The 23010-nt window shown below is 36.6% G+C and overlaps 1 protein-coding gene across 2 annotated transcripts in view; it reads right to left on the reverse strand.

The window, feature by feature from the left end:
- GPC6 (glypican 6) overlaps positions 1–23010 on the reverse strand; it is a 1204563-nt gene that overhangs the window by 576865 nt on the left and 604688 nt on the right. For both annotated transcript variants that reach the window (XM_055244176.2, XM_063618993.1), the window contains exon 3: positions 20264–20655. In XM_055244176.2, the coding sequence (XP_055100151.2) occupies positions 20264–20655 (392 nt within the window). The remainder of the gene's footprint in view (positions 1–20263; positions 20656–23010) is intronic.

Genomic DNA, 23010 nt, shown 5'->3' on the forward strand with positions numbered 1-23010 from the left:
ATAGGAATGTGGTGTCTGCTGAATTTTATTGATTCAGCCCCATGCATATCTTATATGCAGTTTACAAAGTATGCGTTTCCAAAAGGCATTGTGCATATATCTATAAACTTTAGACAAGAACAAAAACTGAGATGACTTCCATGTGTGTTCCTTTGTTTGCCAATGCCTAGCAGTGTAATGAGACTAGAGTAGATATAAAGAGAGCCTATTCCTCAGAACCAGTATAGTATTCCATAATTAGTATCATCATATTTATAATACAGAATATTACAGTGTTTAAACTTGATATTGCTGTCATAAGTTTTTGTCGTCAACTACTTTGGAATACATTTTGCTTTTTTCACCTCTATGTAAAACTTTGATATTATAGACTATTTTTAGTCTTAGGAATCTGCTATTGCTTACCAAACACTTTTATCATATTTTTGTCTCATATAACTATCATAAAAACCTCAGGTAAGTACATCATCCCCACTTCCTATCCTCCCCACTTTGAAGATGAGATAACAGAAGCTTAGTAACCTCAGAATTTCACTAGGTAACAGGTGGCAGAAGGATATAATCCTCTACTTATTTTACTCGATACACAAAAGCCCGTTGACTGTGCGATTTGATATGCTAGACTCACCTGCATATTGATTTAACAAACTGTAGAGTAAATACAAACCTAATGCTGTTTTTCAACATCACTATACAATTAAATTTTAAACATAATTCTTCCAAGTTAGCAAAAGTGCCTTCCAATCTTCCTGAGATATATTTAAAGGTTATAGTCAGTGGAAATGTTTGCATAAAAGAAGACTTTCATAAGAGTACTTATTTCCCTCTACTGCAGTGAGCCAAATCTTGATTCCTGAACACTCCTAGCTGACTTCATTTGTGAACACTTTTCAGCCTATATTCCTCCCTGACTGTTAGATGGCACTGTGCCCTCTAACAAAGTGCTATGCCAACTTTTCTAGGATACATATGCCAATCAAATGTGAGATTCAATAGAGAACACTGCAAACACCATTTCCGTAGGAGGACATCCATTATCTCTGGCAGTAACGTGTATTTAACACCAAATACATAAAGAGTGCCAAAATTAAAATTATGAATTATATACAAAAACACAGTATAGTAGATTTAGATGTCTGGCTCTGCCAGCAAAACAGGTCGAATTCTAGGATGCCCTTGGAAATCTATTAGGCATACAGGTATTCAGCTGCTCAACACTGTCTTTGGAATTTGAAGTGATTAAAAAAAATCCTGTTATTATAAAAGTAAGCTGTGTTACCCCAAAATTAGAGTTAAGCCCAATTACGAGGATGACAATCAGAAGTAGTTAGATTCTCAAGCCATATTCAAAGACACATACAATGAAGTACAGCCTACAACTTTCAAATTAACTGCTAGTGCATTACTTGGCCAATCCCTTCCCAGGCAGATCTAAATGCTCAAAGACGCAGTCGTGAATCTATACTTCAGTTTCTCAGTCATATGTCTAAGACCTCAATAACCGTCACATTGGGAATTCCATTCCCAATAAACATTTCATGTGGTCTAATCTCACTTTATCAAAGAGCAAAGAAATTAAGTTATTCAGACAACTAATTAGGGTCCAACTAAGAATTCCCTTCCAGGCATCTCCTATTTCTGGTCTAATGAGCTCTGGATTACATCAAGTTTCTCCTCTCTTTACATTTTCTTCTATGTTATTTTCATGTCATGGTCATGATATAACATTTATTTATATTACATACATATATAATTACAATTAACTATTCCCAGCAGAGTTGCATATACTTTGTGACTAGTCAATAAATATTAACTAGTTGTTTATGGAGTTTTATTTTCTCAATAAACAGTGAATTTTCATATCTTCATTAGAATTTATGCTTCTGTTGATATAAAATCTGTGACTGGCAAAATAAAATGGTCTAAGGTCAAAGAGTCCCCATAGGTTGAGCTTGTACCAATGGTCACCCGAGTTATTATGACTCATGAGTACCTATCTTAGCCCTCATTGACCTCTACTATTCATTTGTCTGGGATCCACTTTAGAATGGGAATTCTAAGGCTAGGCTAGGTGTTATTTACCATTGCACCCACTGCACCTGCCAAAGAGTTAGTGTTCAATAAATGCTGCTGAATGAAGGGCTGAATAAACACATGCACTGGTGTTTTCTACAGATTGCCAAAATTACCCTGGCCAAACCTACTGATTGTCTTTTTCATGCGTGATTTGTTTTCAAAGATTTCTCATAGGAACTAATGCATCTGAATAAGATCTTCCTTTTAATCGTTCATTCACGACAGCAGCCTTTTTTTACTCATGGGCATGAATGATTAAGACCTCTCAGAGGAAATTATTTTAATTACAGAAATCAGAACAGCTTAATTGTAAATGTGCAATGTGAGCACTTTACAAAAGAGATTAGTTGCTTCTCCCTTTATTTCTTTCCTTTCTCCTTAATAATTCTAATAATTCACTGTAAAAATGTTCCCATCATTTTAGCATTTTGGTACATCTTTCTCTTCTGTTTACCCACACCTAGGGAAATGTACAATGTTCACGTGTGAAGACTATGAAACCTCTGGTATACACTTTCTTCCCCTAATAATTTACCAAACTCAATTGTAATAAATAAGTCAACAAGCCTCTGGAAAGATGAGCTGAATTCTAAGGCATGAAGGGAAAATCTGAGGGAAAGAAGAGTTGTTCCATTAACTATGGAAACAGTATAGATATCTTTATCTATGTATAGGTAGACAGTATAGATATAGGTGTTTTAGAAGTCTGAGTACAAAGATTCATCACTCTTCAGCAGATCTCGAGCTGCAACCACATCTGAGAGCCTTCTCAGTTTGTATTCAGTCATTCATCTTTCATTCATCCACAATGTCTTTCGAGCTGGATGTTCCAAAAAACCCTAAAAGAAGCTACCACTCTGTTGGGTAACCACATGCCATGAGTATTTAATTTTATCTCTTTTGTGAGAAAGTATGGTTTTAGAAAGAACTATAGTACATCCTTTTCCAAAACCATCAGGTATTCAGGCAGGGCACTATTTACAATAAAGTGGGAGATGTTATAACGCATATGAATATTACTCTCCTTCATCCCAACCATGGTAAGACTGAAAGAAAGAAGAAAAGTAATATAATGGAAGTAATAATATTTATTCAATGTCTACCATATCCAAATTGCAATAGTTCTTGCTCTGAGGAATGTTAAGAATGGAAGGCATGTTCCTTCCTTGAGTACTAGTTTACAATCTTCAGGTTGGGGAGGCCCACTGTATGGTACAATGTGAAAACTTTGAGTCAACAAACATGCTGAAATCTTAGTACAGGGGTTCTGAAAAGAGAGTGAGTAAAAGACTGGTTCAGCTGTAAGGAGCTTCCTGGATACACGAGATATGGTGGTGAGTGGATTTTAGCAAGTTTTGAGGGAAGCAAGTGAGCTGGGTTTGAAAGAAAAGGGAGAGGAAGGCACAATGAGTAAGGAAAGTGGCAGAGAAACTGACAAAAATTATACTGGTTGTGGGGGGCGGTGGGCAAGACAAATTTGCTTGAGAAATTGGCTATTGAGTTGGGACTAATGATACCAGGCAGCAAGGTGTGTGAGAGATGGAAGACTTAAAGGCAAGGCTGCCAACTTCAGACTTGTCAACCTCTTGAGGCTAGGGATATGACATTTAAAGTCCATGCCTAGCAGAGAGTCAAGGACTTAGTAAATACCCCACATTTTAAAAAAGTAATTGATAAGTTACTTACTGTCAAGACTTGTAAACAGGACAGTAACCTCATCAACGTGGTATTTGATGAAGATATTCTTAGGATGCCCAAAAGAAGGTACAGAGCCTAATGACTGAGAAGGTTACCTTAAGGTGGCAACAGCCTATTCTTGGGGCGATCGAGATGTAGATTTCAGCAGAAACCAAGTCATGGGAAAGGGAGAAATATAGACAGGAAGCAACACAGAAAGAAAGCAACACAAAAAGAAAGTTACAAAATGATTGTGTTGCTTGAAATTTCTAAACTCAATTTTCAATAGTTTGTAGGGTTTCTGAGTACCCAAGAGAAATCGCAAACCGTAGATGCAGGTAGAAGTTATCTACAAACTTTCTCTCTGTTGGAAATACTTGTAATCTCTCAAAAAGATTTTTGACTCAGAAGTGAAAAGTAGAGAGAAAATGACACTGTGTAGCTAAGATTATGGGATGCTGACATTAAATTGACTGGCCCCAGAAATTGAGTCAATGTTGTGTTCAAAAAACTGCTAAACTAATATTCTGGGCTCTCTTGAGGGAAAGGACTTTAAATCTCACAATAAATCCGTTTACATATTCTAAGTTAGTTTAACGAATAGAATTATAAAATAAGCCCAAAGTCAGCTCTTCAGCACCATGATACTTTGAGCCTAGGAGAAAGTTGTGTGTATTCAGAACATGGTTGCAGCCACAGAGGCATATACTTCTGCCAGGTGGATCTGACTCTCTATATTACAAAAGGAAACCCAATTACGAATCACAATTTGCAGCATGGCGATGAAAGTATCAATTCCATAATGCATACTTAAAAATTAATAGGAATTATTAAATACGACCCATCTCATGAGAAGCTCCTTCCTGATGGAGATAGGCATTTTGGGACAATGAATGTCAATTTCGTTAACTTAGTGTAACACCGTATGCACCCAAGTAATAATTCACTAAATTTGTAATTTCATATTTTTAAAAAAGTTATATTCTAAAATGTTTAATGACAAATCAAATAGAACCAATGCTTCAGTGTTGCTACCTGAAAAGAACCTTCTTTACCCAAAGATTGTGAAACACCCTCAAATCTATCTGAACACAAATGAGTCATGTGGTTTTGAGTCATTTAACCCAGTGACGGGCCAGCTTTCTGAGTATTATGACTATTTTTAAAGAGCTAAACATCTCAGAGAGCCCCTTCCCATGATCATAATTGGGCATTTATTTATTTTGTTCACTGCTGATACTAACCTCCACAGACACTTGCCAACTCCTGTATTAATGCGTCTCCTCCACTTCCCCAGAGCAGATTGAAAATCACAGAGTGGTTCATCCATGATGACTTGCAACCTTCCTCATGGCCATTACACTTAAGGGACAGCAGTAGCACTCTTTGTAGGGCCTTTGAGGCAATGGCAAGAACAAATCCCTCAATAGAGTGTCTACGTTACTAATGTTATAGTTCCAATTACAGACAAAAATGCATTATGAAAAGACAGAATATTTCTCCATTTTCCTTGTGTATGAATAATCATGAAATAATCAGAAAGTGTATGAATAATCATCCACAAGAGTTTAGGCTTCCTAGAGAGATATTTTAAACTTTCTTATCTTAAATAGGAGAATAATGTATTAAAACATTATCTCCACACTAATTCCTTAGCTATAGCCACAAGCTGTTCTTCAGTATGTGGAATGTGGCTGGTCCAACCCCAAATGTGCTATAAGCACAAAATACACACTAAAATTTGAAGCTGGAGTGCAATGGCGCGATCTCAGCTCACTACAACCTCCATCTCCCTGGTTCAAGTGATTCTTTTGCCTCAGTCTCCCGAGTAGCTGGGATTACAGGAGCCCACCATGCCTGGCTAATTTTTTTTGTATTTTAAGTAGAGACGGGTTTCACCATGTTGGCCAGACTGGTCTCAAACTCCTGACCTCAGGTGATCCACCTGCCTCGGCCTCCCAAAGTGTTGAGATTACAGGCGTGAGCCACCATGCCCAGCCTGAAAATTTTAAATTATATACGTGACTCACATCATATTCCTGTCGAATAGCAAAGCCATAGACCAAGGAGTTTTATATTAGGTTGCAGTATTTAGAGACCAAAAATTCAACTGTGTGTGAAGCAGTGTGGAATATTACAGCATAGGCTCTGTGTCATTCTGCTTTAGGTTTCTTATATAATAAGTGGAATGATAACCATACCTATCTCATAGGTTTAATGTAAGGGCTAAATGGCAAGGTGTAGAAAGTATTTAGCATAGTGGCTGGCAAGTAATCATGTGTTAGCTTGCATTACATTGAACAGGAAGAGAATTTTCCTAATGGTGATGATGTTACAATGACATAAAATAGGAACAATTGTAAGCCTGTGCTAGCTATACATTTTGGTACATTTTGGCTTCAACATCTAGTTGTATATATTATGAGGATGTTTTTGAGGGCATTAACAGAAGGGAGGATTCTTCCCTGGTCCCAACATCAGAAATAGTAGAGTTTTCTTCTTAGCTTTTGGTTTACTTTCATTTAATTAAGAAATAGTGTTTACCTGCCAGGCGTGATGGCTCATGCCTGTAATTCCAACACTTTGGGAGGCTGAGGTGGGCGAATCATGAGGTCAAGAGATCGAGACCATCCTGGCCAACATGGTGAAACCCCGTCTCTACTAAAAATACAAAAATTAGCTGGGCATGATGGTGCATGCCTGTAGTCCCAGCTACTCGGGAGGCTAAGGCAGGAGAATCACTTGAATGCAGGAGGTGGAGGTTGCAGTGAGCTGAGATTGTGGCATTGCACTCCAGCCTGGCAACAGAGCAAGACTCTGTCTTAAAAAAAAAAAAAAAAAAAAAAAAAAAAAGAAACAGTGTTTACACCAAATGATGGCCAATATAAAGCTTAGAGGAGACTTTGCAAGTTCACAGGGTAGGGAGATGAACAATAACTGTGAATGAAGTTCACTGAGTGTGTTCTTTAACCATAGATGCTATTTGTATATTAAATATTTAACATATTGTGTACTGCCAAAACAAAACAAAAAAAAGCATTATTTTTCAAGCATTATTTTTCTTGACACATGGCTTATTTGGATTACACTTTTTCACTTTTGGTTAAAAAATAGGTACAGAAAAATATTTATTTATTATGAACGAAAGAGCGAAGCACTGAGCTAAATGGCAACTAACACTGAATTCAGGATCAGGCAGACTCCAGGAGTGTTCAGACCTGCGTTAAACTCAACATGGATGCTAAGGCAAAAAAAAGGCTCAGTGTAAAGATTAATTAACTCCAGCTGATCTTTGCTATGCAATTGCAAGCTCAGGGTTGTTGCATCTTCCAAGAAACTGTAGAAATCCATATTTTATGTCAATCCGCCCGATTTAAAAACATTGCTTGAAATCTTAAAGAGCTCATGCCAAATAAAATATGTTTTTTATATAACTGGGCCAGTTTGGACCAAGGTCCACCAGTTTTTAATCTGACATTGATTCAGATTTGGGGCCCAGTGGAAAGTTTTGTTCATGGATTTCTACCAAACATTTTTTTGTCAGCTTCATTCCTTATCTCCCCTTTATATACCCATCCTTTCTTTTCCCTTTTGAATGAAAACCGTTTCTAAGTTATGGAACTACGTGGGGTAGGTCTAAAGCGATCAGTAAATTCCAGCAGTTAAATACATGAAAAGAGAGCTATGGAGCTCCCATGTACCTTGGAATTCAGAGTGAAAAGTGAGTCAAGCTAAACATGCACACACATGTACACCCACACGTACACCCACACACGCAAACAAACGATGCGAGCCAACCATTTTCTTTTCTAGGTAAGGCTGTTTAGGGAATTATTTTTTTGTAAGAGATACCAAGATACATCGGCAGCAAACAAATCTCTTAGGTTGTAAAAGAAAATTTTTAAGATATAGGAGTACTTAAAAAAAAAAATAAAAGAAGTGCCACCGAGGTGGGGAAATGCATGTGATGTTAAAATAATAAAAGTAGAAGTTAATATCAAACAGCTCACATAATTTTGCAATATAAAATCACATTAGAAATACACCAGAAATAAAAACTTTTGACATTCAATTATCTCCGGGTATGGAGAATTTAGAATTCTTTTATTTTCTTCTTTGTACTTTTCTGCTTCTTCAAAAAAATTAAGATGAACACACATATTGATTTTAGGATCAGAAAAAAATATATGAAGATACTTAAAATTATTTTTCTTACCACCAACAAAAAATAAATACCCTGGTGATTTATTTTTCTTACCACCAACAAAAAATAAATATCCTGGTGATTTAAGCTGGAGGAACAACTTAAATTTCCTCAGTAATTTGGAAGATATAAATGTCCATTTGGCTAGGGTGATTCATAATATTATTTCATTTCTCCAGTTCTCTACCGCAAAATCACAGCCCAAGTGACAAACACAAGCAATCAAGAGGGAAGTCTTGGACAGCTGGGAGCGAAAGGTTTTACAATTTGTTAAACATTTAGTATAACAGACCATTGTTGGGAAAGTACTATCACACTAACACTGAAAAAAATTCTGCACAAATAAAAAAGACTTTCAATCTGGATTCTATCTTCCATCCTAGCCAAAAATGTCAGGGTAGTTTTTTCTCCATTCCAAAATAGATATTTTTGATATTTTATGGAAAGTGGAGCATAAATATTTTATATAGTTATTTTCTCTCTACCAATGCAGTAGAATATCACAAGGTTCGTCTTTCCAATAAAATGCTTTGTTGCAAGCACAGTCGAATTCTCCTTGGCTGAGCCTCTAATTTGTGCAACAATATTCTAAGATGAAAAGAACAAAGACTTCTGCAAAGTGCTTGGTTCTCTGCTAATTTTCAAAGTGTTATAAAATTGTGTACTTCTTACTAAATGTTGTCCATTTTCATTAAAAAACAATGAAATAAATATTTCCTTATGTCTTGATACATTTTTAGTAACAACATGTTTTTAGAAAGCCAAGAGCAAATGAAAATTTTAAAACCCATTACTTATAAATGAATATATTTCTCTATGAAAAGACTTGTATTTGTACTACTATAAAAATAGTATGCATAATGTTTCCAAAATTAATGTATTTATGAAAGTTTAAAATATTCAATGAATGTACTTTTTGATTGCCAAAATTCTATACAAAACTAACATAGAAAAGTTGATTTTCCTCACTTCTTCAGATACTACAATCTGAAAAGGTTAAAATTTCCATATAAAATCCACTGTTCTCTGTTCAGTATTAAATATGACAGTGGCATTTTTGACATGCAGCATGTTCCTGAAAGGGCAAAAATGAATTTAAAAATTCTGTGTATGCAAGCCACTTAAGTGTCATTTGATGTTAACTTGCAGTATCTATTGATTTTGGCTATAGTTTTACTTACGTCTGAATGTTAGAGTCACCATTATCCTATTACTGACACTCTGAACTGTCCATTTTCACTCTTGGTTATTTGATTTAGACACAAAAAAATGTAGAGTTTCAACATTGTTTGGTATGATTACTATATTCTAAATATCTGAGATTGATCCATTGTGTTCGTGCTGAATATCACTCATCAAGATGAAGAGGTATAATGCAAATAGATGCAAGGGAATAACCCTTGCTTGCAATGACAAAGATAACAATGGAGGAAATCTACAAAATGTAATAATATACCACCCTCTTTCTTACAAATATCTCTGTGACCTAATATCTCATTTTTAAAAATGTTAGGATGTCATACTCCCTACATAAGTCCCGCTTCACCGTGTCAGCATTATTAAGGCAATATATCTGTCAAGCTTTATTAAAATTCTTTTTGATGTGTATCTTGGCTCATAAACCTCTATAGTACACTGATATTGCACCAGGGAACGTCCTTGTAACAGTGAATCTCTGAAGATGGGACAATAAAAGAGAAATCCTCCAAACTTTCAAGTTGGGCCCATGGTATCACACACCTTGCCTACCCTCCTCACTTGTACATGTGTAAGTGATTACGGTGTGCCTGCTGTGCAAACCTTGTTTCACAGGACCTTCTCATAGGAAGAGCATAATTGCCTTCAAAGATAAATGTCCAAAAATGGGCAGCATTGAGACTGGGATAAACGTCGGGTTCGTTTTTCTTCATAAAGCTGTTTTACAAGCAGCATTCTCTGAGTTATAGCACTAGTGTTTTATCCTTGGGTCTTTTTTATTTGTGCTGCACCTTAATTGGCATATTTCACCCGTGGATGTTCCCTATTAGTAACAAAGATGTCTCCTCTGTTTGTCGCACACATTTTCCACGGTCCCAGGGAAGTTCTTGAATTGGGGGGGATAGGCAAACAGTAGACATGCCAATCATAATGGGTTTTCTGAAAGCTCATCATGGTTGTAAATACCCAGAATATACCCCAGGGAAAAACTGCTAGGGTAGGAAGGTACAAAAATCGGTAAAGAGGAGCTGAACACGGGAAAGGTAAAACCCAAACATATCAACAAAATCAATCAAAATAGGTTCATTATTTTCCTGTTTTTAGCATTATTCTAGAATAGTACATTTCAAATTATCTGTTTGGGGTTCATACTATCTGAACAATCTTTGGTTGACTGATTTTTCCCAATATATCGTGACCTGTTCAGGGTATCTAATTCTTCCTGATTTAAGCTAAGAGGGTTGTATTTTTCCAGGAATTTATCCATCTCGTCTAGGTTTTCTAGTTTATGTGCGTAAATGCGTTCATAGTAGCCTTGAATGATCTTTTGTATTTCAGTAGTGTCAGTTGTAATATCTCCTGTTTCATTTCTTAGTGTGGTTATTTGGATTTTCTCTCTTCTTTGCTTCGTCAATCTTGCTAATAGTCTATCAATTTTATTTATCTTTCCAAAGAACCAGCTTCAATAACAAGCAGTGAGATTTAAATGGTAATTTAAAAATTACCCACCAAAAAAACGACAGGACCAGAAGGATTCACAGCAGAATTCGACCAGATATCAAAGAAGAATTGGTACCAATCCTTTTGACACTATTCCACAAGATAGAGAAAGAAGGAACCCTCCCTAATTCATTCTATGAAGCCAGCATCACCCTAATACCAAAACCAGGAAAGGACACAACCCAAAAAGAAAACTACAGACCAATATCCTTGATGAATATAGATGCTAAAATCCTGAACAAAATACTAGCTAACCGAATCCAACAACATATCAAAAAGATAACCCACCATGATCAAGTGGGTTTCATATCAAGGATGCAGGGATGGTTTAACACATGCAAGATCTTGGCTCATAAACCTCTATAGTGCACTGATATTGTGCCAGGGAACATCCTCGTAACATTGAATCTCTGAAGACAGGACAAATAAAGAGAAATTCTCCAAACTTTCAAGTTGGACCCATGGTATCACACACCCTGCCTACCCTCCTCACTTGTACATGTGTAAGTGAAGATGATGTGACTGCTGTTCAAAGTTTACACAGCACTGTAAACTGTGATAAGCTACAGTTTACATTCAGAATTAATGTGATACACTACATAAACAGAATAAATGTGATACGCCACATAAACAGAATTAAAAACCAATATATCATGACCTGATACCTGATCCTATGGAGTACAAGTAATATGCCGCTCACACATAGGAGACTCACCATGCAAATTCAACATCCCAGGAAAAGTCCCACTGATGGTGTCAGAGCAATGTGAAATTGCTGTAAAGATTTTTTTAGCTTTCAATTTTTGTATGTATCTTGTTACAAAACAGTAACAGCCTATTTATGAACATGCACCAGTCCATGAACCAAGCTTTGCACACCTTGTTCTAGAATGTGTAGGGGAAGATGAGTTAACTTCTCAACCAATTAAACCACTCAAGTCAACCTGCACTTGCTAAAGTCATTAACATCCCAATGGCCAGATCTTAAGGTCTGTTTTCTCTGCCCTTTCCACTTAACTATCTGCCACAGTTGATGCTATTGATTAGTCCATTTCTTGAATTCTCTCTCCCTTTACTTTCAGGATGGTGTGCTTTGCTGGTTCTCATCATTTGTCTTTGCTTTCAGAACTCTCTTTAAATGTGTACAGTCTCTGACATTTCATCTGATACTGATTCTTCTTTCTCTGGCTAAATGTTACTATCCTTTGCCAACAAACATTTATATGTTGGTTATATTCACATCAGTCAGCAGGCAGACAACTGTTCCCAAACGGTTCCATCCCTGACTCTGGGGACAGGGCCCTAAACCATGCACTGTGGCTGTTGAGCTGGAGAGTCTCTGCAGTCTCTCCAGATGTGCTCCCCAATCTGCTCCACACTGCTTTGACTCAGCTCTCATCACCCCTTGTCTGGTTAATTTCAACAGCCTCCCATCCCAGCACCTGCCATCAGTGTGTCTCCTTTCAGCCAGTTTATCAGCTCCATGTCCATCTTTCTTAAGTGAAAAAAAAAAAAAAAAAAAAACTATATATTTGTCTTTTAAAAAATCTTAGCTGGTGGTCCATAGCTCATGCGATGCTCTTCAAATTCCTTAACTTAAAAATAATATGCCCAAATGATATGGTTCAAATCTACTTCCTGGCCTCATCTCCAAACAACCATAACATTTCATGATTTATGCCTTTGCACATGCTGGGCCCTTGGCAAGAAAGCCATACCTCTTTTTTCCCTCTCAGAGATGCTATTCATTCTTTAAGTCCACATCTGATGATTCCCTATTCTAAGATGTCTGCTCCCATTTCCCCAGGTAAAGGGAAACATGTATTTCCCTTGGTTCATATAGTATTTTATCCATACGTCTATCACACTGATTAACTGCACTACACTTGGACTTTTCATACTGTCTCTCTTTGTGATAGACTGTGAATCCCTCAAGGGCAATGCCATTCATTGTTTTTCCCTCTGTTTCTTATAGAGAAGTGCCTGGCACAGAGTAGGTACTCAGCCCATGTCTGTCCCTTGAAAATACTGGAATGCTTCTATCCACAGAAAATTTTTTAAATTATGCAGGCAGAATAGACAAACAAAACCTTAGTGAAATACATGGTTTTCATTCAAGGGTTCAGTTAAGGTCTCTATCCTTGTCTCCAGCAATTCATTGCTTTGTACTTTATGGCTCAAGGATAACATGCTTGTAGCTCCCTGCACACATCATTCGGTCTCACACCTCTGCACTTCTGCTCTGTTATTGCCTCTGCTTAAAATGTCCTTCACTATGCTAGGTGCCCTCATCACCTGCCCAACACCTATGCAACATTTAACACATGGTTCAAGGAAAGCTTACTTGTGACCCTGCCCACCAAATTAAGCTAGGTGCCTCTCCTCTCAGTTCCCAAAGCATTTATTGCATAATAAATGTTCATTACATATTCATTATATATTGACATTATTTGCTTCTGTTTCACTCTTCCTAATTATTACTTGCAAATGCTGTAACCTGCTTTGTCTTCATAGCTCAGGAAGTTAACCAACAGTACTTGACATACAAAATACAAAGAACAAATGCCTACTGATCAGGACTGAGCTAAATCTCTATAGTGGCTCTGTTTTTACAAGAGTTAACATTTGGGTCAGATGAAGGTTGGATTATCATAACCACCTATCTCAGATTGTAGAAGACAGAAGTTTATATTTGATAGGTACAATATAGTTATTAGGACTGTGGTTCCAAACAAGTTTTTCTAGCCATGGTAAATTTAGATAGGGTTACGGAATCCCTAACTTCTTTCAATAGTAATAAAACTTCAAAATCAGATTCAGTGGAGAGACAGATGGTTGTTTTAATTGACTTCCTATACATAGTATAATTTTACCATAAAGTCATATATCAATTAAACCAAATTGTTTTAATCAAAGTGGAACTTTCTTACTATTGGAGACTCAAATGTGATACATTCCATATGCTGTTCTAGAGGGGAAAATGTTCTTTTCTTCTACTGACACCTGGACTTTCTTATACTCTTGTAATTTCTAGTGCTTAGCACAGTATCTGAACCATGGTAAGATTCATGCATTTTTAATGATTTATCTTAATAATCTATTTTTCTTATTATAGTTCCTAGTCCCAATATCAATTTCTTACTATTTTTATTATGAAATTATTTATCTATCAAGTGCAAAGTACTTTCTAAATATAATACTCAAAATACCATAATAAGACAGCAGTCTTTTGAAACTGATAATTTCAAAAGGCTTACCAATTATTCATAACACTGTATATTATTGAAGTAACCTACATTGAATAATAATCGGTTACAGAAGTGAATACACTAATTACAAATGAACTATAAAAAAACTTTCATTCACCTAAGGCCTTTTTGTGATTGTGTTCATTTCTGGAATGCCCCCAAAAAATTAACTCCAATCCAAAAACCACCACAGAAGGAACAAAACCAGTAACTCAGGTGATAATGACAACAGGTGATCTTTGTATTCTCAATTCTTTCTCAAAAGCAAACAGCTACATAGAAGACAATTTATCTTGTAAATTGAATCCATGGTAAATTCTTCAGAATGGTTTTCCACTGTGATCAGAGAATACTTTAAACAGAGGCATTTCATAGCCTCTATTTCATTAAATTTGGTGATAACATTATTCCTTATAGTGCATCAACCGCATTTATTGAAAGTTGACTTTGTCTGTTGCTTTCTAGGCACATATTGTTAATGCAAAGCTGTTTAGTTGGGAATGAACCACTTAAGAGGCTCTTCCAGCAAAAACATCAGTCTATGTAGCAGACGTAGGTGGGTATCTGTTGATGAAAATATTCCAGTTTTACTAAAGACTAAAAGTCAGACTTTCTTTTCAAAGTCATGACCCACAGGAAGAAAGATTTTTGATAGATAGATGGATACAGAGATAGATGACAGTATTTGTCAATAGTTCAAGTTATACGGATCCCAGCTCTACTACCTCCCCCATTTGTCTGTAATAAATCAACGAGATGACTTGCAAAGTTGAAATGATTGCTCTTGACACAATTTACAGCGTTTACTCATAGAAATCACTTTTTTTTTTTTTTCAGAAGGAATTTTGCTGTTGTTGCCCAGGCTGGAGTGCAATGGCGTGATCTTGGCTCACTGCAACCTCTGCCTCCCGGGTTCAAGCGATTCTCCTGCTTCAGCCTTCTGAGTAGCTGGGATTACAGGCATGTGCCACCACACCTGGCTAATTTTGTATTTTTAGTAGAGATAGGGATTCTCCATGTTGGTCAGGCTGGTCTCGAACTCCTGACCTCAGGTAATCTGCCTGCCTCGGCTTCTCAAAGTGCTCAAATTACAGGCGTGAGCCCTGCACCCAGCCAGAAGTCACTTTTGTTTTTTTGAGACAGGGTCTGGCTCTGTTGCCCAGGCTGAAGTGCAGTGGCATGATCTCGGCTCACTGCAACCTCCACCTCCTGGGCTCAAGCCACTCTCCCATTGCAGCCGCTCAAATAGCTGGAACTACAGGTGCATGCCACCATGCCTGGCTAATTTTTGCATTTTTTGTAGAGATGGCATTTTACCATGTTGCTCAGGCTGGGTCTTGAACTGTTGAGTTCAAGCTCGCTACCTGCCTTGGCCTCCTCAAGTGCTAGAATTAGGAGTATGAGACACCATGCCATACCAGAAGTCACTTTTATTAAAGAAAAATACAAGGCTGGGCACAGTGGCTCATGCCTGTAATCCCAGCACTTTGGGAGGCCGAGGTGGGTGGATCACTTGAGGTCAGGAGTTCGAGACCAGCCTGACCAACATGGTGAAACCCCATCTCTACTAAAAACAGAAAAATTAGCTGGGCGTGGTGGTGTGTGCCTTTAGTCCTAGCTACTCTGGAGGCTGAGACAGGAGAATTGCTTGAACCCAGGAGGCAAATCTTGCTGTAAGCCAAGATTGTGCCACTGCACTCCAGCCTGGGCGACTGAGTGGGACTCCGTCTTAAAAAAAAAAAAAAAAAAAAAAAAAAGAAAAAGACATAAAAGTCATGTCTTCTTAGTGTAAATGGTATCATGATGGACTAGTGAAGACACTATAGTCATTTCCACGTTTGCCTTTATAATAAATAAAGACTGATTTAAGCAGACAATCTGCTAATATCTCTTTACAAAGCCCTCTCTCTTCCTCACAATGTCTGACAAGCCTTCAGAGTGACGGCTGGTATCCATGTTTCCATTCACTAGTGGTGGAAGATAAGGGAATGAGGGTGGTACTTTAATAAAGGGACAGTGCTAAAAAGCAGTCTGAATCCATTCTGTCAAGGTGACCACATTATCAAAATTTATTTTTTTCTTCATTTTAGAGCTCTGCCTTCCATGCCTTTCTGACATCACTTAGCACAATATGGAACATGGAAACTGACTTGTTAGCAGGTCCACGAATAGTAGTTAGTACTACAAACAACTGAGGCTAGCTCAGGGACTCAATTGTAGTTACACAGGTAGAAACAGAGATGGAAAATGGTAAAGTCTTTCTACATCTTAATTTATTTCATTAAAAAAGCTTTACTTAATACATTCATGTATGCATGCTTACACATACATGCATGCACACACACACATACACACACCCCTCAAGCACCTGGCTTAAGAAATAGTATGTTATTGATAACTTTAGAAATCTCTATGTATCCCTCCTTCATCTTACCTCCAAACTGCGTCTCCAGAGGTAACCACCATCTGATTTGTTTTTTTCATTCTTTGAAATTTCTTCGGAGTTTTACTACATATATTTTTACTCCTAAATAATGTATTGCTTAGTTTTACATTTTTGAACTTTATACAAATGTATGTATTTTAGGTGATGTGATGTTTATCTCTCACAATGAGGTTTCTGTGACTCAATCATGAGCACTTTCTATGCTCTGGAAAATTTCATGATGTGAAGAGATCACCATTTAGGCAGATGGGCCATTTGTGATGTTTCTACTTTCTCTGTCATTGTAAAAGATGCTGCTACAAACACTCTTCTACACGTCTAATTGTATGCACTTGTAACAGTTTATCCGGATGAAATTGAAGTTTTAGAATAGGTACATCTTCAACAATACGGGTATTTTCAGATTATTAGCTAAAGTGAGCATATCAATTGATAATTCTACCAGCAATGCATGGAGGTTCCTGATATTCCACCTCTCATCAACACTTGACATGCTCAAAATGGTCATTCACACAGAAAATGAATCCTGGCTGGCTGACCACAGATATTCACTACAGAATCACATAGTGATCACTTCTAAGAGTCAGATCTTGAGTTATAGTTACTTAAAATAAACTGGCCCCATCAGAAGGCTAGAAAAAGACAGTGTTTGTATCCATAAGATGGCAAGCAGAAGTTTTAAAAATAATTCTGTTGATGTTTACAATTTAGACCTCCATTTTTCTGGTAAGAAATTTCCCAATAATGTTCTGAACATTATGTCAAAACATTTGTGTCAAACTGCTGTGTTCTGCCAAAGAGGTAAATTTTCCAGTCAAAGCAATTAATTAGAAGATATTCATGATGTCTTTCAAGATTAAGGAGTCACCATAAATGTAGAGAGAAACTGAAGAGAAAAAAAAATCACTGAAATCAGGATGCAGGACATAAGCTAGTTTGTTGATCTCCATTTGGGAATTTTGCTTTGAATTTTCTAACTCTTCTGTCATCATTTCTCCAACTCTAAATCACTCAATTAATAGACCATAAAGAGGCTTCAGGTTTATGAAGGGCTTAAACCTCAAACACAATTCTTGCTTCTCTTCTTAATCTATTTAGTCTTTGTGATATTTTATTCTTATTACAAAAATACCTTGGGTGCTGAAAGTCATCATAGTACCAGTAGATCACAAATTGCTAGTTTAGTCAGCTCTAGACCATCTTGTAATTATTAGGTGAGGAAGTTCATTGGTAAAATACTTAAATTCCTGAGACAAATTATTCGCAAAAACATTGCTCAACTTCTTTCAAACCAAGGCTATATATACATATACCATCTCTCTCTCTCTCTCTCTCTCTCTCTCTGTCTCTCTCCATCATCTATCTATCTATCCATCCATCCATCCATCTCTCTACCCATCTGCAAAAGGCAGTGCCCAAATGTCAGGATGGGGCTTATAATTTTAACCGAGTAGGGATGATGACGAAACTCAGTTCAAACAAGCCAATATCTGCAAGGAACAGTTAACCTTCCATGGTTAAATGACCTACGTACTATATTCCATGCCCACAGCAATTGTTCTGCAAAAGAATGGTGGTCCTGAAGGGATCAGTAGGAGAGAGACTACAGTGTTGGAAAATACATTTCTCACCACTTCTAGAGAAAAAGGTCATACCCTACTGATGGTTGGCTCATGAGGTCATCCTTCACCAGAAGGAAGAGTGTGTTAGATTTTGGTCAACAAAGACCTCAGTTGAGACAGTCAGAGAGTGACCAAGGGGAGACACCATCTCTAAGCAATTGTGAATGACACTCACTGAAAAACGAGGGATAGCCAGCAGCAGCCTCCCTCATGGCTTTGTAGACACTTTGCTAGAAAATATTCTGTTATCTCACCGCAAATTTGCCAGATCATAATACACACATCTAAATATTATTAACATTGAATTAGAATAAATACACATAATCAGGAATATATCCATCCATACTTTGAATTTCTTAATTCATATTTCTCAAAGGCTGGCCACATGTTTATCCTTCAACAAAATCAAAAGCTTCAGCTTGCAGCCTCTGTGACTAATCCTATTATTGAGTTTAACTTATTAAATTAATTTATACTTATTTTACAGCAAAATGCATCTACTCAAGAAAATATGGAATACATATTTATTTTCTATATTTATTCATATTTTACTGACAGTCCTCAGGTGATGATATTTCCTCTTGCTATTCTACCTAGCTAATTCCTTATAAATTCATTTTTGGGGTTCTAGTTTTTTGGTATCTAAAACGTTGAGATTCAATGTAAAGACATTATATATATATGTATGTATGTATGTGTGTGTGTATATATATATATATTTTTTTTTTTTTTGAGATGGAGTCTTGCTTGGTTGCCCAGGCTGGAGTGCAGTGGCTCCATCTCAGCTCACTGCAAGCCCCGCCTCCCGGGTTCACACCATTCTCCTGCCTCAGCCTCCTGAGTAGCTGGGACTACAGGCGCCCACCACCACGCCTGGCTAATTTTTTGTATTTTTAGTAGAGACAGGGTTTCACCATGTTAGCCAGGATGGTCTTGATCTCCTGCCCTCAAGATCCGCCCACCTCGACCTCCCAAAGTGCTGGGATTACAGACGTGAGCCACCGCACCCGGCAAACATATTATTTTAAACATTAGAATCATACGCGCTTTATATTGATAAATAAGCCCTTGTAATTATTTCCTTCAGCGCCTTCCTACAAATAATCTTTCTGTATGCTCAAATAAACGTTTAGGAAATTAACAATTTAAAATGGGCTATTATGGATTTTACTGACAGTGCAATAGAGAAACATTTGTAAGGGTACACACAATCTTTATGCTAGGATGTAAATATTGAGGAGACCAAAGTGTCAAAAAAAAAAAAAAAAAAAGAAGAAGAAGAAGAAGCAGCATTGCAGGACAGTACCAATAGTTATGAAAAATACTGTGGCTCTTTGGTACAGCCCTCCAATAGAAAAGTAGTGTTTGGGAATAATCCTTATACAAATATACCTTCTTAGAGTGACATAATACCAGATTCCTGTTACGTATTATTTTTAACTTTACTTCTTTAAGTAATTATCTTTCATTTTATTTGTAGGACTGACCTGACAAGTGCCTTAAATGTCAAGAAAGAACTTAAACAAAAGCAGATATCCTCTACACAGGAAATATTCAATGTTTAAGTAGTGGAATGTAGAATTATCCCTTATATCCAAGGTATAGAGATGTTATCCTCAAGAAAGGCCCAAAAGTAGATTAACGATTGATCTTATTCATAAGCCCAAGGCAATGCATGGTATGAAATTACAAAGATAAGGGGTAACAAAAGAAATTCTCTACAAGAATCTATACTTGGTATTCATTAGTCCTTCCTAATCCAGTAATACAGGTGTCAGCAAAGGGCTCTTCTTTTACCATGAAGGAATTTGGCCACATTGACAGGTGATGACAAAGAAGAAATGCCAGGTGCTGATGTCCTGAACGATAACTTGTCTCCACTCACAGGTCCATGAAGACTGTCATCTTGACTCCCTAGAGGATTATAACCTCTGAATGGATTCTTTCATGAGGATTTATCATCCTTAAAACCCTGATCAGAAATATCAAATGATCATAGTTGCGACGCGCCTGCTTTTGCATCATTGGCACTAAAAGCTTCTCTGCTATACTGCTGACAAGTATTAACATTAATTTTCAAACCACATAGAATGGCTTAAAACCCTGTCTTCTCTCACACAATGCAAGGAAACGAAAGCCAGAATTATGCTTTGATATTTAACTGATTTCTCTAAGAGCAAGGACCACTAAGAATTTTTACCTTAATTTTTTTTTTTTTTTTTTGGTAAACATTGGTTTTAAAAACAGAGTAAACAAGGAAGACCAATGAGAAAGACCGCATGCTTTCAATTACCTTGGAAACTCGGTTTGCAACTTCTCTGCCCACAGTCAGCCCCTGGACAAAGGTCCTGGCAGCAATGAAGGCGCGGGTAACCTGAATCTTCAGTTTCCGGGGCACGTCTCCAAATGGCTTGAGCTGGTCAGTGTATTTGCTCACACATTCCAGGTAGTCTTCACTGAAGTGATACTGAGGGTTTATCAGCTGAAACATCCGTTCCAGGAGCCGAGCCCAAAAGTCATTGAGCATTTCCTCCAGATTCACATTACCCCCAGTGTAGTACCTTTTCAGCTCTGTGAAGAGGTCCTGGAAGACTTCTGAATTCTGCATGTACAGCATGCCATAGGTCCGTACAAACATATCATTTAGTGACTTTTCTGCATTCTCCAGGAGCTCTCGGAAAAATTCTGCAGATAAAACAGAGAGATGTAATAAATTAATGAAATGTAGAAAGCCCAAGGCACCTACTTACCTTAAGTACAACTGCTTTTAACTGACATTTTCATGGAAAAACATATCTTGTGATTAAGGTGTTAATGGACAGATAAGAAACATATTTTAAATGGGATTTGACCTACACCTATGATCTTGTATGACTCAAAACAGAATACCGCATGATTTCTATTAACATTAGGAGTCTACCATGTAATCCTCCTCCAAAATAGCTCAATTCTTTTATCATTTCTTGTTAAATTTTAAATAATCCTATGGTTTGATACAAACTCAAATCAAAATATGTTGCAAATATAATGTGCAGAGTATTGTTGTTTACATAATGATAAACACATTTGCTTCAGTTTATTTATAAATTTGTCTTAACACTAAATTCCATTAAATTGCTTTTATTTGAAATAGTCCATAAATGAGATGTTCAAATTAATGTCATATTTTAGACTCTTTCTAGTTTCTATATATAGCAATCAATTAGCAAAGTTCAGATATTCATAATGCAATTAAATTCACTTATAATAAAGCTATAATGAGCATAATTTAGGTGGCCATAATGAGTCAGAAAGCCATAAAGTATCTTGGATTATCATTACAAATATAAACCATCATGTTCTAGAACTTGAATAAAATATTGACAATTGGACTTTCTGGTTATGAGGTTCTAAATGAAATAGTGCACACCAATAATTCAAATCTTCCACTTTGCAACAGCGCATGAGTGTTACTGGGATCCCTTATAGGATGCAAAAAAAAAAAAAAAGACAGAAATTAAAGCCATTGGGTATCATTAGCCTCACTGGCCCTCATGCTAGGTTCCCTCAAGACACACTTCATGTGTGTAGGGCACCTATCCTTTTGCACAAATAAGCTTGGGTAGAGCAAGTTCAAGTTTTATCTCATTTAGAGATTATAAATTGCGGTGGGGAAAGAGCTAAGGAAAGATAATGCTTCTGAGGTTATCAATCTAAGTTCCCAAGAGTAAAACGATTCTGCTTTACCTCTTCACAGTCCCCGTTTATTCCCTGAAACTATGCCCCTTCTCAGAAATGCAGGGACAAATCAAGTCCTGCATACTTCAAAAGCTCCAGGAATTTTTAAAAAGACTCTTCTCCTTTCTGGGGTACTGGGTATTCTCTGCTAAGATACAGAAAGGAAATAGTGATGAACACCTCTCCATTAATTCCGTGGAGGCTACTTGTGCATTCTTAGAAGTTGGCTGAAGAAGTGCTTGGTTTAGCCACTTTAGTTCTGATTAATATACAATCAAACCATTGTCTTGACAATTAAATGGTGTCTATAATAATGATAATTATTTTATATTTGTTTTCAAATCAGACCAAAGCAGCAATGAAAGTACTTTTCATTTGTTTACCTCTTTTCTATGAAATATATATATTTTTAAAAATAGACATTCTGTTGCTACAGTGGAAGCAAAAACTGTGGGATTATAAATACTGTGTAATTTTGTCCAGGTCACCAAATGGCTTTTTTTACTAAATGTAAAATAAAGTTAAATATTATTAAATCTCTCTGAATCTTTAAGGATTCGGTAAAGAAAATGACTATTGAAACAGATAGGGTAAAATTTGCAAAATTGAGAAGCATAAATTTATCAAAATATTTATATATGCTGTATGCTGATGTTGCTTATGATTTTAGGAAATCGAGAATTTCATACTTTTAAAAAAAATACTAGTTATCTAGTTTGTCCTAAAATGGAAACTATATTAAATTATTAATATAAAAGTATGAGAATATCATAAGTTAAACCTTCCGATCTGGAAACCAAGAATGAAAGTAGCTTGGCCTTGCTGGTATAGGAACAGGGTGGAAGGCCTAACAGATTGTGAAAGAAGATAAAAAAGAATGGGAAAATCACTGAATTGAAAAATACTAATATAATGAGACTGGAAAGTGGATTCTAATCATGAGCTCTGGACAGCCTATTCATTTATCTTCTTTTTGAGGTCAATTATTTTGTTGGACTTAGGAATTAAAGCTTAATTTATTGAATACACAGTACTGCCTTCAGCAATGAATAATCAGTAATCAATAGTGTGGTCTGGATTTGCAAAGAGCTTTAAAAAAAGACAAAGAGAAGAAAAAAAAAATTCTCTGATACTCATTGCTCTCCAAAGTCTTGAGAAATACATGTTTGTCTTAGGAATAAAAATGTCATTTTCTCTTTTACTGAGGGTAACACCTCCTTAGTTTTTTTTTTTCTTCTGATATGAGGACTCTGAATATTGAGCTATGCGCACTGTGAAAGTGAATGGTTCAAACAAGACTGCCCACTCACTGTGTCTTGTGGT

The sequence above is a fragment of the Symphalangus syndactylus genome, chromosome 15 (assembly GCF_028878055.3).
Source record: "Symphalangus syndactylus isolate Jambi chromosome 15, NHGRI_mSymSyn1-v2.1_pri, whole genome shotgun sequence".
NCBI lineage: Eukaryota > Metazoa > Chordata > Mammalia > Primates > Hylobatidae > Symphalangus > Symphalangus syndactylus.